The sequence below is a fragment of the Myxine glutinosa genome, chromosome 12, assembly GCF_964187855.1.
Source record: "Myxine glutinosa chromosome 12, kmMyxGlut1.1, whole genome shotgun sequence".
Lineage (NCBI taxonomy): Eukaryota > Metazoa > Chordata > Myxini > Myxiniformes > Myxinidae > Myxine > Myxine glutinosa.
In genome coordinates this window covers 69350085-69363737 of record NC_136272.1, presented here as the reverse complement: position 1 = coordinate 69363737, position 13653 = coordinate 69350085, and the positions used below count along the sequence as shown (strand labels likewise).

Here is a 13653-nt window from a genome sequence, read left to right as displayed (position 1 = left end):
CCTCAGCCTCAGCCTCAAAGTATTGACATGGGCATTGAGGAAGTTAGGAGTGGAGGAATGGTTGATCAGAGTAGTGATGGCAATGTACAAAAGAGCACGCACAGCTGTAAGGACGAAGGACGGGAACAGTGGTGAGTTTGAGGTGAAGGTGGGAGTGCATCAGGGGTCGGTACCAAGTCCACTACTATTTGTAGCTGTGATGGAGGTGCTGGCTCAGAACGTAAAGGAGGGTTTACCGTGGGAGTTGTTGTATGCAGATGATCTGGTGTTGATTGCGGAAAGTATGGATGGACTGAAGGAAAAGATGAACAAGTGGAAGGAATGTATGGAGACAAAAGGTCTGAAGGTGATGGCAAGTGGTAAAGCATGTGGTGAGGTGGAAAGAACTGGGAAGTGGCCATGTGCTGTGTGTAGGAAGGGTGTCGGAGTGAACTCCATTCAATATACAATGTGCGCTGAGTGGGTTCATCAAAAATGTAGTGGTCTGAGAGGGTCATTAACCAGTGTGGCAGCTACATTCAAATGTAAGGTGTGCACAGAGGGAGCTGCAGATGGAGGAAATGTTGAGTTGGATCTTGGAGACGGCGTGAAGCTGGAAGATGTGAAAACATTTTGCTACCTCGGAGACATGCTGAATGGAGAAGGTGGATCAGACTCGGCAACGGTTGCCAGAGTGATATGTGCATGGAAGAAGTTTTGGGAACTGAGTGGCGTGTTGATGATGAGGGGAGTGTCGTTGATGCTGAAGGGAAAGGTGTATGCTGCATGTGTGAGAAGTGTTATGATTTATGGGAGCGAGACATGGGTAATGAACGTAGAGCAGCAACGAAGGTTGGAAAGGGTGGAAATGCGAATGGTTCGATGGATGTGCGGAGTATCGTTGAGAGAGAGGAAGACAAATGATGAATTGCGAAAGATAATTGGAATAGAGCCTGTGATTGATGCTGTGAAGAGGAACAGGTTGAGATGGTTTGGACATGTGTTGAGGAAGGATGAAAGTGACTTGTTGAGAAGAGTGATGGAAATGAATGTAGAAGGAAGTAGAGGACGGGGAAGACCGAGAAAGACTTGGCTAAAGATGGTGGAAGAAGAAATGCGGGCAAGGGGGTTAACAAGGAGAGATGCAGAAAATAGGGCAAAATGGAGAAGATTGTCATGGGGACCGCAAGGCTAACCCCCGCTCTAGTAGGGAAAATGGCCTTTAAAATGCATGTTGTTGTTTGTTGTAGCCACTCCAGTGTAGCGTTGGCTGTGTGCTTTGGGTCATTGTCAAGCTGAAAGGTGAACTTCCATCCCAATTTCAGCTTTCTTGCATTTTCCACAAGGATTTTTCTGTATTTTGCTCAATCCATTTTCCCTTCAATCCTGCCAACTGCCCCAGTCCCTGCCGATGAGAAACATCCCCATAACATGATGCTGCCACCACCATGCTTCACATTAGGTATAGTGTTCTTTGGGCGATGTGCTGTGTTGGGTTTCTGCCAAACGTAACGTTTTGCATTTAGGCCAAAAACTTCCATTTTGGTTTCGTCAGACCACAAAACCTTTTTGCCACATGGCTTCTGAATCTGTGGACTTTTTTTTTTTTTTTAGAATACCTTAAACAGGACTCGAGGTATGCTTTTTTGAGTCATGGCTTCCTTCTTGCCACCCTCCCATACAGGCCAGACTTGTGGAGTGCTTGGAATATTGTTGTGACATGCACACAGTGACCAGTCTTTGCCATAAAGGCCTGTAGCTCTTTCAAAGTTGGCATTGCCCTCTTGGTGTCCTCTCTGATCAGTCTCCTCCTTGTTTGGTCATCCAGTTTGGAAGGATGGCCTGATCTAGGCTGGGACTTGGTGGTACCATACACCTTCCACTTCTTAATGATTGTCTTGACTGTGCTCCAAGGGATAGTCAAGGCTTTTGAAATATTCTATACCCATCCCCTGATCTGTGCCTTTCCACAACTTTATCCCAGAGGTCAGAGGTGCTCATGGTTGAGTCTTTGCTGTAAAATGCACTACCCAGCAGAGGAAACCTACAGAAACGGCTGATTTTATTCTGAAATAATCAGAATCACTACAATTTAACACAGGTGAAAAAAAAAAAAAGAAAAAAAAAAAGGTGGAAGCCAATTAACTTGGTGTGTGATTTTGAAGGTGATTAGTGACACCTGAGCTAATTTACAATTCCTATAATAAGGGGGGTGGACACTTATCCAACCAAGATATTCAAGTTTTGTGTTTTAAATTAATTTTCTGAAATATATAGAACTCGGGAGATACCCGTGCTACACACGGGTGGGAGGCCAGTAGCAAAAAGTCAATGCAGATACGGCGAATGCGAAAGCATGAAACCAATAAATTCCATATTCCTGTAGCACCTTCAGTCGCACGTCAGACATGGACAGCAAGTTTCTGAAGGACTTCCATGAAAAACGTACCCGTTCGCAAACAAACGGGTACGTTCACGTATAGAAACATTGATCGTGGAACCGTAGCGAATCTGCATATGGCGATTCGCAAGTTCACGTTCAGAAAGTAGAAACCATCACGGCATGTCGTCATTCACTTGAACTCGATATCTCTTTTTTTCATTCCAAACAACATAACTCCAATTAATCACAAAATAAACTTTTAACAACATTGTTAATGTTTCCTTCATTGTAAAAACTACCAAATCAATAGTTAAGAGGATTTTGAGCCGATAGGTGTTACGGCCTTGGCAAGATCGATGGAGGCAGCGATCTGTTAGCGTATTCACCGCCCAAATAGCTATGTGGTATTCTTTCATGTAGAGATTAAATGTCGTTTGAACTTTGGCCGAGGTCATTATTTACTTTTAATGATGTTTATAAACGAATGATGTTTAATGATGTTTACATTGGTTTTGGGTCGCCCTTTCCGCATATCTCGTGGGATTGTAAGTTGGAGAGACGGCCGTGATGGCGGGGAGGGGGATGGAATTCTCTCAAGCAGGGATTCAACCCGTGTCCTTATAAAAGATCTTTGTCCGACATCACCGAGTTCGATCGGTGCAGCTGTGCAGCGATCGGTGCAGCCGTGCAGCGATCGGTGCAGCCGTTTGTGCGGCACCCGGGAAAATAACATCGTCACAATGAAAACATCGTCACAATGAACATTATGTGAACGCGAATGTTATGCGGGAGTCCAAACCTGAGAATGCTGGAGACCAAAGCTGAAATTGGGAAAACTAAATAGCCTATTTTACTCCTGGGGATCCCAGGATTACCCACCCAAAATATCGTTGCGATTGGTTCAGCAGTTTTTATGGTACCTTTGAACAGACAGACAGACAGACGGACAGACGGACGGACATTTGGTGAATTATAGTAAGATTTGTTTTTCATTTGGAATTTGTGGGTTACAATGTGTAAATAAAGGTGGGAAACGTCTGATTTAATGCATTTTAATTCCAGGATATAAGGAAACAAAAGGTGAAAATTTTGAAAGAGTGTAGACTTTCTGTAAGCACTGTATAAAAGATAATTGGTGAATGTCAATTATTAGGTTTTTGTAAGGCCTCAGACTTGTCCAACCCTTGTAGACAGTTACAAAAACAGGACAAACTACTTGACCCATTGTGAGATTACGGTGCTAATGCGATAATAAACCCTTTTGTTCAAGGTTGAAGGCAAATTGGGAGAACCAAAACTACCGGGACAAATAATTTAACTCTCATATATTCATTACAACCCCAACAGTCAAACTGATGGGGAAAGCGTAAATTAATGAGATTAATGGTACACAGCCGTGGGAAGGGGATGGCAAGTGAAGGCATTGAACAATCGTCGCTGCTGCGTACAATTCTGTTTTTGGCTGTACTCGTCCCAAGACAAAGTCATGCCAAATGTCTGGGGCTGAGGGTGTCAAGAGGATGTGTGAATAACTCTTCACTTTCAGAAAGGAGGTCAAGTCATCGCCTCTGGTGGAATTACACTTTTTGCGTGCCAAGGATATTTTTATGCCGAATGTGTAAAACGCACTCAAAGTGGTTGCAGATGTTAAAGATAAAATAAAACGATCCGCGTAACCTACTGGAAAGCAAAAGCAATGTCAACGAGGCAACCGAGAAGAAACAAACCAAAGATGCAGATTCATGTACGTACACAAAGATTTTAAAATGTGAAAAGTGTGGGTATAAAGTAGGGCTGGCCAATTAACCTCGAGGTATGCACATTGGGTTTGAATCCCAACCCAGCTATAATATGTCTTCCTGGTATTTCGCATACAGGACGAGGCATCAATTGGTTGTCGTCCCTCAGGTGGACGTTAAGTCAGGTGTCCAGTCTGCCAGCATTAGTTGGTAGACGTTAAAAATCTCATGGTGTTCTTTGTGAAGAGTAGGAGAGCTATTGCCAGCATCCTGATCACATTCCAAATTCCTGCACACTCGGTCCAGTATCCTGCGTCAGAATGGTGACCAATTTGAGGCTGTAACTGTAACCAAGAAACCGCTAGAGCACGGTAAATGAGTGACGATAAATGTAAAATGCAACACGCAAGATGTCTCCCAGCACCATCTTACAGCTGTTCCAGCACTGGCGAGAATCCGTGCTTTGGCCGTTGTCACACAAATTCTGCGTGGCCATCACAAATAGCTTTAATGAGATACTTTACAAATGCTGGGAAAAAAAATACACCAACACATCATATGAAATGACACTGACCATATCAAAGATTTTAACTATTGAAGTGCTCGTACCTGATATAGGCACAAAATCATACGTCCCTTCTCGACCACATAATTTTGGTTCACGAGTTATCAAACAGTGACCACGATATTCGTCATAGGTGTGTGTCTGTCTGTCTGTCTGTCTGTCCGCAGCATAACTACCCGATGATATCATCCGATCTTGATGAAACTTGGGTTGGAGGTTGATATCATGATCTAGTTGTGTCCTGCCTAGAGTGGGCGTGTTGCGCCCATTGTGGGCGGAGCGACGCCCGAAAAAGATGTCTTTTTAGGGGGTAATCGAGTTCAAGCTACATCTTCTCCGAGGGAGTTGGTGGAATCTGACAGGGGTTTCGGTATTTGGTTAGGCCAATGTCATGTGTCTAGCCCCACGGAGCTCGATTTTTCATTTTCGCCCCAAGGTCAAGGTCACAAGGTCACAAAATTTAGAAAAGTCGATTTTTGATGGTTTTATTACATTGTTCGCTTCCTATGATAGGGTATAATAGAATAGGGTATGATAGAGATAGAATTATGAGGAGGCAAAAATCTGAGGAAGGGTATAAAACAATTTCTCGAGTGTTCAAAGTTACCAAGAGCACAGTGAGCTCCATCATCATCAAGAGCACAGTGAGAAAAAAATTCACTCCAAAAACAATCTCAATCTCCCTGAATTTCCTGTACTTCATCATTTATCTCTCCCCTTTTCTCAATAACTTCATTGAAGATGAATCTTCATTGAATGAAACGCTTCTTCCTTCTTCTTTTAAAAGCTTTAAAAAATATTTTAAAATGCCTCTTTCCTTATTGCTCTGTCATGAGTACCCATGTTATTCCTCTTCTTCTTCTTCTTCTTCATCATGATGATCTATTCCTCTTCTTCTACATTGCAAGGATTATTTCTCACATTTGTCACTCACCTATTTATTTGGTCCATCAACCCTCCTCCAGTACCCTGCAGCACCACCTTTCTCCATACCTTCAATAAAAATTATTTCCACACATCCCATGAGCTTTGTCTCAGAAAGTCCTGTTTGTAATTCTTGAGCAGTCCACTTTCCAGAGGTTATCTGCTTAAGACAATCAAATCTGCTTCATTTCTTTCAATGGTGTCATGACCCTCTGTGTCATGACCTTCCCCAACATCTCCAACATGCCGGCGTCCATCCAATCCCCACCCCTTCTACGTGTCCGCCTCTACAGCATCCCTCCACTTCATGTCCCCTCTTTCTGCATCCCCTCCTCGACACACAACATCAAAGCTTCATGCCCCCCTCTTGCTGCATCCCCTCACCCCACCCTCTCAAAGCTTCCCCTTCACCCCACCGACTCAAAGCCTCCACCTCACCCCACCATCACAAAGCTTTGCCTTCATCAGAAAACTCGTCTCCCTCAGGAGTCAAAAAACATCTGTCAAACCTCAAGATTGAACTTTCAAACTTGTCTCCCTCATCTAAAACCTGGTGGTGCCTTATTAAGTCCGTCTGGAGTATGCTCCACCTCCATCCCTTCCCGCTCCCCAAATAGCACCAGCAGCGACTCCCCACATCTCAGCTTCACACATGACTTACTGACTTCCTCTACTCTCATATCCAGCGTGCGGCTTTCAACAGAATCCTTTCATCTACTCTCGCTGTCAAGATTGGAGTTCCCCAAGGCAGTGTTCTGGGCACAGTCCCATTCCTCGTCTTAATCAATGATCTCTCTAATTCCCTGGAAAATTATCTTTATCGATTTGCTGATGACTTCATCCTCTGCTGTGACATCATTCATCCTTCAGATAAGCAGGCTGCAGCCTCTTCCCTCTTGATAGAATCACAATAAACCTTTATTGGATCACAAGCTGCTCAAACACTTGGAATATGTTTTAAAAACCTGACAAATCTATATCTATCTATTTCTATAAGGACCATGTGGGGAACCCTCCCATCTACTTTATTTGCGATCCTCTTGAAGAAGTTCTGTCACTCAAGCTTTTGGGTTACTTGTTAATATTATTTATATTTCGCAACTACTTTATTAATATTTATCAATTTACAATCCAGCAGGCAGCAGCCTCTTCACTCTCTGCAGACATGGACAAAATCATAAACTGGTCAAACAAGTGGAACATGTCTTTCAATTCTGACAAATCTCACACTCTTACTTTGTCTCTCTGAAAAGACCGACTGGACAACCTTCCCATCTACTTTGTGAATAATCCTCTTGAAGAAGTTCTGTCACTCAAGCTTTTGGGTCTCACTATCTGCCATGATCTTTCCTGGGAAAACGACATTTCCAATCTGGCCTCCAAAACGAGTCACCGACTGGGCATCCTCCGTCATGCAAAGACCTTTCTGGGCACTTCTGAGCTCCTCACCACATATAAAGCTTTCATCCGCAGCTCAATGGAGTACTGCTCTCCCCTCTGTGCTCCTGCCTCACACCTAGCTTGGCTTCACGCGTTGAAACCAAAGCATTCAGAATCATTGGAATCTCCCACGATGAAGCTAACTCCGAGGGCATTTCACTCACTCACCGCAGGCAGGTAGGTGGTCTTTCGGTCTACCAACTCCTCTCTGGCCCTGCTCCACCTGCCCTGTTTGTGCTCTGTCCCCCAAATATTCCTGCAGGTCGCACAAGATCTGCCAGCAACCCTCTTCCGGTGAAACTGCCAAAACCAAGTCTCTCTATTCACCTTCACTCTTTCATTCCTCTTTTCTCCCGCCTCTGGAACAAACTCCCTCACTCGCTTCAATCCCACTCCTCCCTCCAGGACTTTAAAACAGCTGTTCACCACCATCTCTTATCTTACCCCATCCAAAACCTTGATCTTTTCTGCCCCCGTTAAAACACCCCAAATCCACCTCTTTCAATCCCCAACTTCTTTACTGAAATTCCTAGTCGTGAAATTCCTAGAAGTGTTCATTTGCTTTATACCGTGTACCCCTCCCTCCTCCCTCGCCATCCCTCTTCCACAGATCTACCGACATCCCTGTTCTCCACTGTTGTTGTGCTTGTGTGCTTCCCTATCCCTCCCCCTCTTGTCTCCCGCTCCCTTCATTGTATGTTTTATGTGTCTGTGGATGTTTTCATGTTTGATGTGTTAGCTCCTACACGAGACTCGATTATGTATACAAAAAAAAATAAATCCTCTTGAAGTTGAGTCACGCAAACTCCTGGGTCTCACTATCCGCCATGATCTTTCTTGGGCAAACCACATTTCAAAGCTGGACTCCAAAGCCAGTCTCCCATTAGGAATCCTTCATCAAAGAAAGTCCACCCTTGGCACGCTTGAACTCCTATCCACCTACAAGGCCTTCGTTCACAGCTTGATGGAGTACTTCTCTTCCCTCTGGGCTGATGCCCCTGTTTAAAGCCTTGCTCTGCTTGCCACCATGGAAACTAAGGCCTCCATTATAAATGGAATCTCCAGCAATTAAGCTGAGTCTATGGGCCTATCACTTTCCCATTACAGACAAGTCGATGGCCTGTCTTCTCCCGCCTACTTTCTGGTCTTACATTCTTTGCTTTTTCTGTGCTTTGTCCCACTTGGGTTTCTGCAGGGCGCACACATTTCCCACTCAATCCCCTTCTGGTGAAGCTACTAAAATCCAGAATCACTGCTCACCTGCACTCATTCATTCCTCTGTTCACCTCAACTATGGAAACAACTTCTACATTCTCTTCAATGTCATTCTTCGCTCCAGGTCTTCAATACAGCTGTTCACCACCAGCTCAGATCATCCCCAATCGAAATACCATGATACTATCTAACCCCATTAACCTACCCCATTCCATCCCTCCCCACCAACCTCACTCCAAGCACACCTCAATCCAAATTTCCAGTATTTCCTTCAGTATCAATCTTGTCCACCCCATGCATCCTCCCCTGCTCCCCGTTCCTCCACACACACCTTGTTTGTCCAGCTCTCCTCCTGTTTTGTCCCTAAACCCTGCTGATGGATTCCCCCTCTTTCTCATGTTCCTTATTGTTTTGTTGTTTCCTGATCCATTGTGTTCTGTCCCTTCCAAAAACCTCGACTTTGTATCCAAAACAAAACAAAACAAAACAAAACAAAACAGTGGTGAAGCAGAACTCAACAGTGGTGAAGAAGCTCCAAACAGACCAATAGCAGACACCATTTGGAAACCTCACCTTGTCTTTGTCAGAAAGCCTGGGGCTGCTCCGTCCATAGATCCGGCTGCGAGCCTCGTCCCTATCAAGCCGAGTCCGACTCCCATCTGGTGTCCCAGTTACACGCAAATCCAGGGCGTGCTGCTGGAGAGAACAACCATTAGCTTTGAATCTTGTCGTCCTGCTGAAAAGCACCAACCATTCACCGCTTCTTCACAAAAATAGGAGCAATGCCCCTGTACTCACCTGGTAGAACCAGGGAACCCCAAGTAGGCATGGATGACCCACGGAATATGTATCTTAGCCAATGGGTTGAACAAACTTGTGAATGCAGAGATGATTCCTACCAAGTTACATCTAAATCGGGTAAATACTGTTTGAAAAAAGGTCAAAAATAGCGATCCCAGAATCGTAATGACCTTTAAATTGACCTACTTAATATGCAATTTTTTGATGGGATTTGCAAGGCATCAGGGAGCCTTGGTCCTCAGAAGTTATACAAAGTTTGGTAAATATAGGACTATTACTTTTAGCATCAGGGGTGATGAAGGTTGTGGTTAAGTTAAATCGAAATTGTGTGTAGTTTCAGTAAAGAAAGCAAACACCTATTTTGAGGGATAAACCTGTTCCCCCCACCTTCCCCCCTCCCTCTCACTCTCCTCCACCCAACCACCAAACGCCCCTTGGACCCTGATTTTTTTCACTGCCGCAAACACACTACGTCACAGGTGATGAAGGTTGGGGTCAATTTTCATCAAAGTCATGTGTGTAATTTCTGAGAATACCCGAGCGTTTACATACTCAACTAGATGCTATTTATAGAATACTTACCCTGCGCAGTCAACTTGGTGCGAGCCAACTCGTCTGTTTTTTAACGTTTATTTTTTTCTTTGATCCAATATGGCTGCCAGACCACGTAAGCGATGACATCATAAATTTATATTCTCTAATATAATTGTTGCATAGATCACGCTCAATAAATTTCAAACTGATCAGACTAAGCGTTGTCCCTGATGAATTATGACATCATAATTACGGCACCAATAACATCATCGTTAACAACACCTATTCCCCATATGGAGTTCTTTACAATGAGCCACATTTCAATTTTTTCCGTGAAGGGGTTTTGGAGATAGAGGTGCAAAGTTTTTCTGTTTTTCCAAGATGACGCCTGTACCACATGACCTATGACGTCATGATTATCATTAAAATATTCACCATGAGGAGGCGCTCCTATGGTGAAGAATTTGTGGCAATCGGACCAATAATTACAGAGAAAAAAATTCATACTGATCGAATCAAGTGTTGTACTGGTCGAATTATGACGTAATGAAGGTACCGATGACATCATTAACATATCTTATTCCCCAAGGGGAGTACTTGACAATGAGCCACGTTTCAATTTTTCCCATGGAGCGGGGTCGGAGATGTAGAGGGTCAAATATTTTGGTTTTCGCAAAATAGTGCCTTTACCACTAAACTATGACATCATAATTATCATTAAAATATTCTACAGGAGAAGGCGCTCCTATGGTGAAAATTTCGTGTCAATAAGTCAAACAATTGCAGAGAAAAAATTCATACTGATCGAATCAAGCATTGTACTTGCCGAATTATGCCATCATTATTACGGTACTGATGACATCATCATTAACATATCTAATTCCCAAAGGGGAGTGCTTGACATTGAGCCATATTTCATATTTTTCCCATGGAGTGGTTTCGAAGATATAGAGGTGCAACTTTTTTCGATTTTTTCAAGATGGTGCCTGTACCACATGACCAATGACATCATAATTATTATTATTAGAACAATTCCACAGGAGGAGCCGCTCATATTCTGAAAATTTCGTGTTCATCGGACTAACAGTTGCAGAGGAAAAAAAAAATTCCATACTGATCAGATCAAACGTTGTACTTGTCGAATTATGCCGTCATAATGGAGGCACCTATGACATCATCATTAACATATCTTATTCCCCATGGGCTATACTTGACAATAAGCCATCTTTCAATTTTTTCCATTAAGCGGTTTGGGAGATATAGAGGTGTAACGTTTTTCCAAGGTGGCGTCCATACCATGTGACCTATGACGTCATAGTTATCATCAAAAAGAATGTACAGGCGGAGGCACTCCTACGGTAAAATGTCATATCAATCGGACCAACAGTTGCCGAGAAAATGAATTTTTTAAATGCAGACACGGGCACACGTACAGCACACATATGCACCCGATTGCTTAACCCCGCTTTTTGCTTCGCAAGCGCAGGGTAATAACTGACAGACAAGGGACGATGATAATACCTCACCTGAACTATGTTCCTAGTGAGCTAAAAACGATAAACTTCCCTTGGACCCTGATGGGTTACCTGAAAAATATTTGCATACCTATTTTTAGATTGTGCAACATCATCAATTTGTAAAGTCCTGCTAATGCAAAAAAAAAAAAAAAACATTTGCTGATAAACCCAACACTTAGCAGATCAAAATAAATAAATAAATAAATATAACCAGCAAGCATTTATATGGTTGCCAAAAAAAAAAAACAATTCCAACGACACTAATTTCAACATACTTTTCCTTCATCATCCTTAGGCTTCTTCATATCCTGCTCCAGGGGGCTATCCAGCTCATTGAAGAGTCCCACTTCTTCGCAGCTTTTCAGGAAGCGTGTTGGTGTGGGTGTTTGGTCTGCAAGACAATTCAGAATGCCACGATGCATGCTTGTTTTCCAATCTGCAAAGGTCACAATGCTTTACTCGTGCCGGTTAGACAGCCTGTTGTGATCTGTGCATTATTACAATTTGTACAACTCATATTTCATATGGAATTAATTGACTTATTAAACAAGCATTCTGAGTATTGCGCTGCAATACATGTCCCCTACCAAAGTTCAAAGTGCCATAACTTTGTCAAAAATGATCGAATATGCAAATTTATGCACGGTTGATGCTGGTTTTCAAACTTGATCTGAGGTATGCTGAGACACGTGTGTCACGCCTCGCCTCGTTGAAAAGCCCGCAAGGCGCTCCGTGGAGCAGCCTGCACGTATTGCACTGTGTGAATTATATAATTACCAACTCACGGTCTGAGGTACTAGCGATTCAAGGTATATCCATTTTTAAAAAATATTTTCGTTTAATTAACGATATCTGCCAAACCACGTGCCCTATCGCAAATTCCAAAAGGACATTTTAGTAGACTGATATGCTGAACAGATTTGTGAAGTTTCCCCTCGATTGGATAAAAAATGAGGGAGGGGCTCGGTTTTAAAGGTTCATGCTTTGACATCATAACTCTGAAACATCATAACTCTGAAACCATCAGTAATTTATTATATTTTTTGGTTCACGATCAATGATCGATGTGTATATATATGTTGCTCGGCTTGGCTCCGTCCCTCTCAAAAGCGTGCGCTGTTGACGTTTGCGAGACGAGGCTGAGGACGCACAGTGCGGCTTGAGGAGAACTCGAGAATAAACAAGAGATATCCATTTTTTTTTTTAAATATTTTCGTTTAATTAACGATATCTGCCAAACCACGTGCCCTATCGCAAATTCCAAAAGGATATTTTAGGGCTGAACAGATCTGTGAAGTTTCCCCTCGATTGGATCAAAAATGAGGGAGGAGCTCGGTTTTAAAGGTTCATGCTTAAAAACGTCATAACTGAAACCATGTGACGCATGACGTCATGCTCGCTGACTTTTTTTGTTCGTCATGGGTATGTGCTTCTGCCTGCAAAGTTTGGCCTCGATGTGTTCAGCCGTTGGAGAAAAAGGGGTTTTCGTGTTTTCACGAAAAACAATATGGCGGCCGAACCACGTGACCTGTGACGTCATAATTACCATTAAAATATTCTACAGACCGAGTCCATCATATGGTGAAATTTTATCTCAATCGGTCCTATTATTGCAGAGAAATAGGTTTTTAAAGGAAATTAAAACTTAAAATGGCACTGAGTTAAGGATGATCAGAATTATCAGAATTACCAAAGTTCAAAGTGCCATAACTTTGTTAAAAATGATCGAAACGTCGTGAAGTTCGAACTTGACCTGTAACTTATCATGAGGAACCCATGTGCCAAGTTTGAAATCATTAGCATTAAGCGTTTAGAAAAAAGTCCGAAAAACTGTTCTTTGCGTGACGGACTGACGGACTGACAGACTGACGGACTGACGGACTGACAGATGGAGGGACGGCGTGCAAACCTATAGTCCCCTCCGGTGTACACCGGTAGGGGACTAATAATACTTTTTTAGGCGTGTTGACGCCAGACAATGATTGTAAATGTAGAGTCGGGTAAAAAGGTGGCAAGTGCGATGTTAAAGTTGGACTTAACATCATGTTGAAACATTCGTAGCATCGGGGGCTACTTCCAGATACAGGGACATCTCATAGTAACAAGAACTTTATGGAAATGTCGGGAAATAAAACTCTCTCATATTCTTGGTGGAGGGGCTCTCGGGAATGTTGATGAGCATAGTATACAAGTGGCAAAGCAGAGAGAGGACACAGCGGCAGGAAGCGCTAGTCATCATTTGCTTTGTCCAGTGTCAAGTCATGTCGACGTGTTGCTTTGTGTTTACCCTTTCAATAAAACTTGGACTTTGCCTGACTTCCGGCTAGACATCGATCAATCAAAACACCTTGGTTTTAGTGACTTCTAGAGAGAGATTTTGTTATGGAAGTACAGTTTTCATCCAATGCTCAAATGCCCCGACTTGTTGACTGCAGCAATAACTAGAACGACATTTGGATGAGCGCAAACCTCCGCCAGACTGAACAGTTTACGTTTTGTATCCACTGATAGGCCGGATCTGGATTCGGACCTGAACCAAAATCTAATCGGCTTGTT

At 43.1% G+C, this 13653-nt stretch overlaps 1 protein-coding gene across 3 annotated transcripts in view; it reads right to left on the bottom strand.

The window, feature by feature from the left end:
• Positions 1 to 13653, bottom strand: part of LOC137437184 (cyclic AMP-dependent transcription factor ATF-7-like) — a 172494-nt gene that overhangs the window by 83291 nt on the left and 75550 nt on the right. For 2 of the 3 annotated variants that reach the window (XM_078765995.1, XM_078765997.1), the window contains exons 4-5: positions 11373 to 11488; positions 8819 to 8941 (exon numbers count right to left, since the gene is read on the bottom strand). In XM_078765995.1, coding sequence (XP_078622121.1) covers positions 8819 to 8941; positions 11373 to 11488 — 239 coding nt within the window. The remainder of the gene's footprint in view (positions 1 to 8818; positions 8942 to 11372; positions 11489 to 13653) is intronic. The other variant, XM_078765996.1, reaches the window with a different exon arrangement.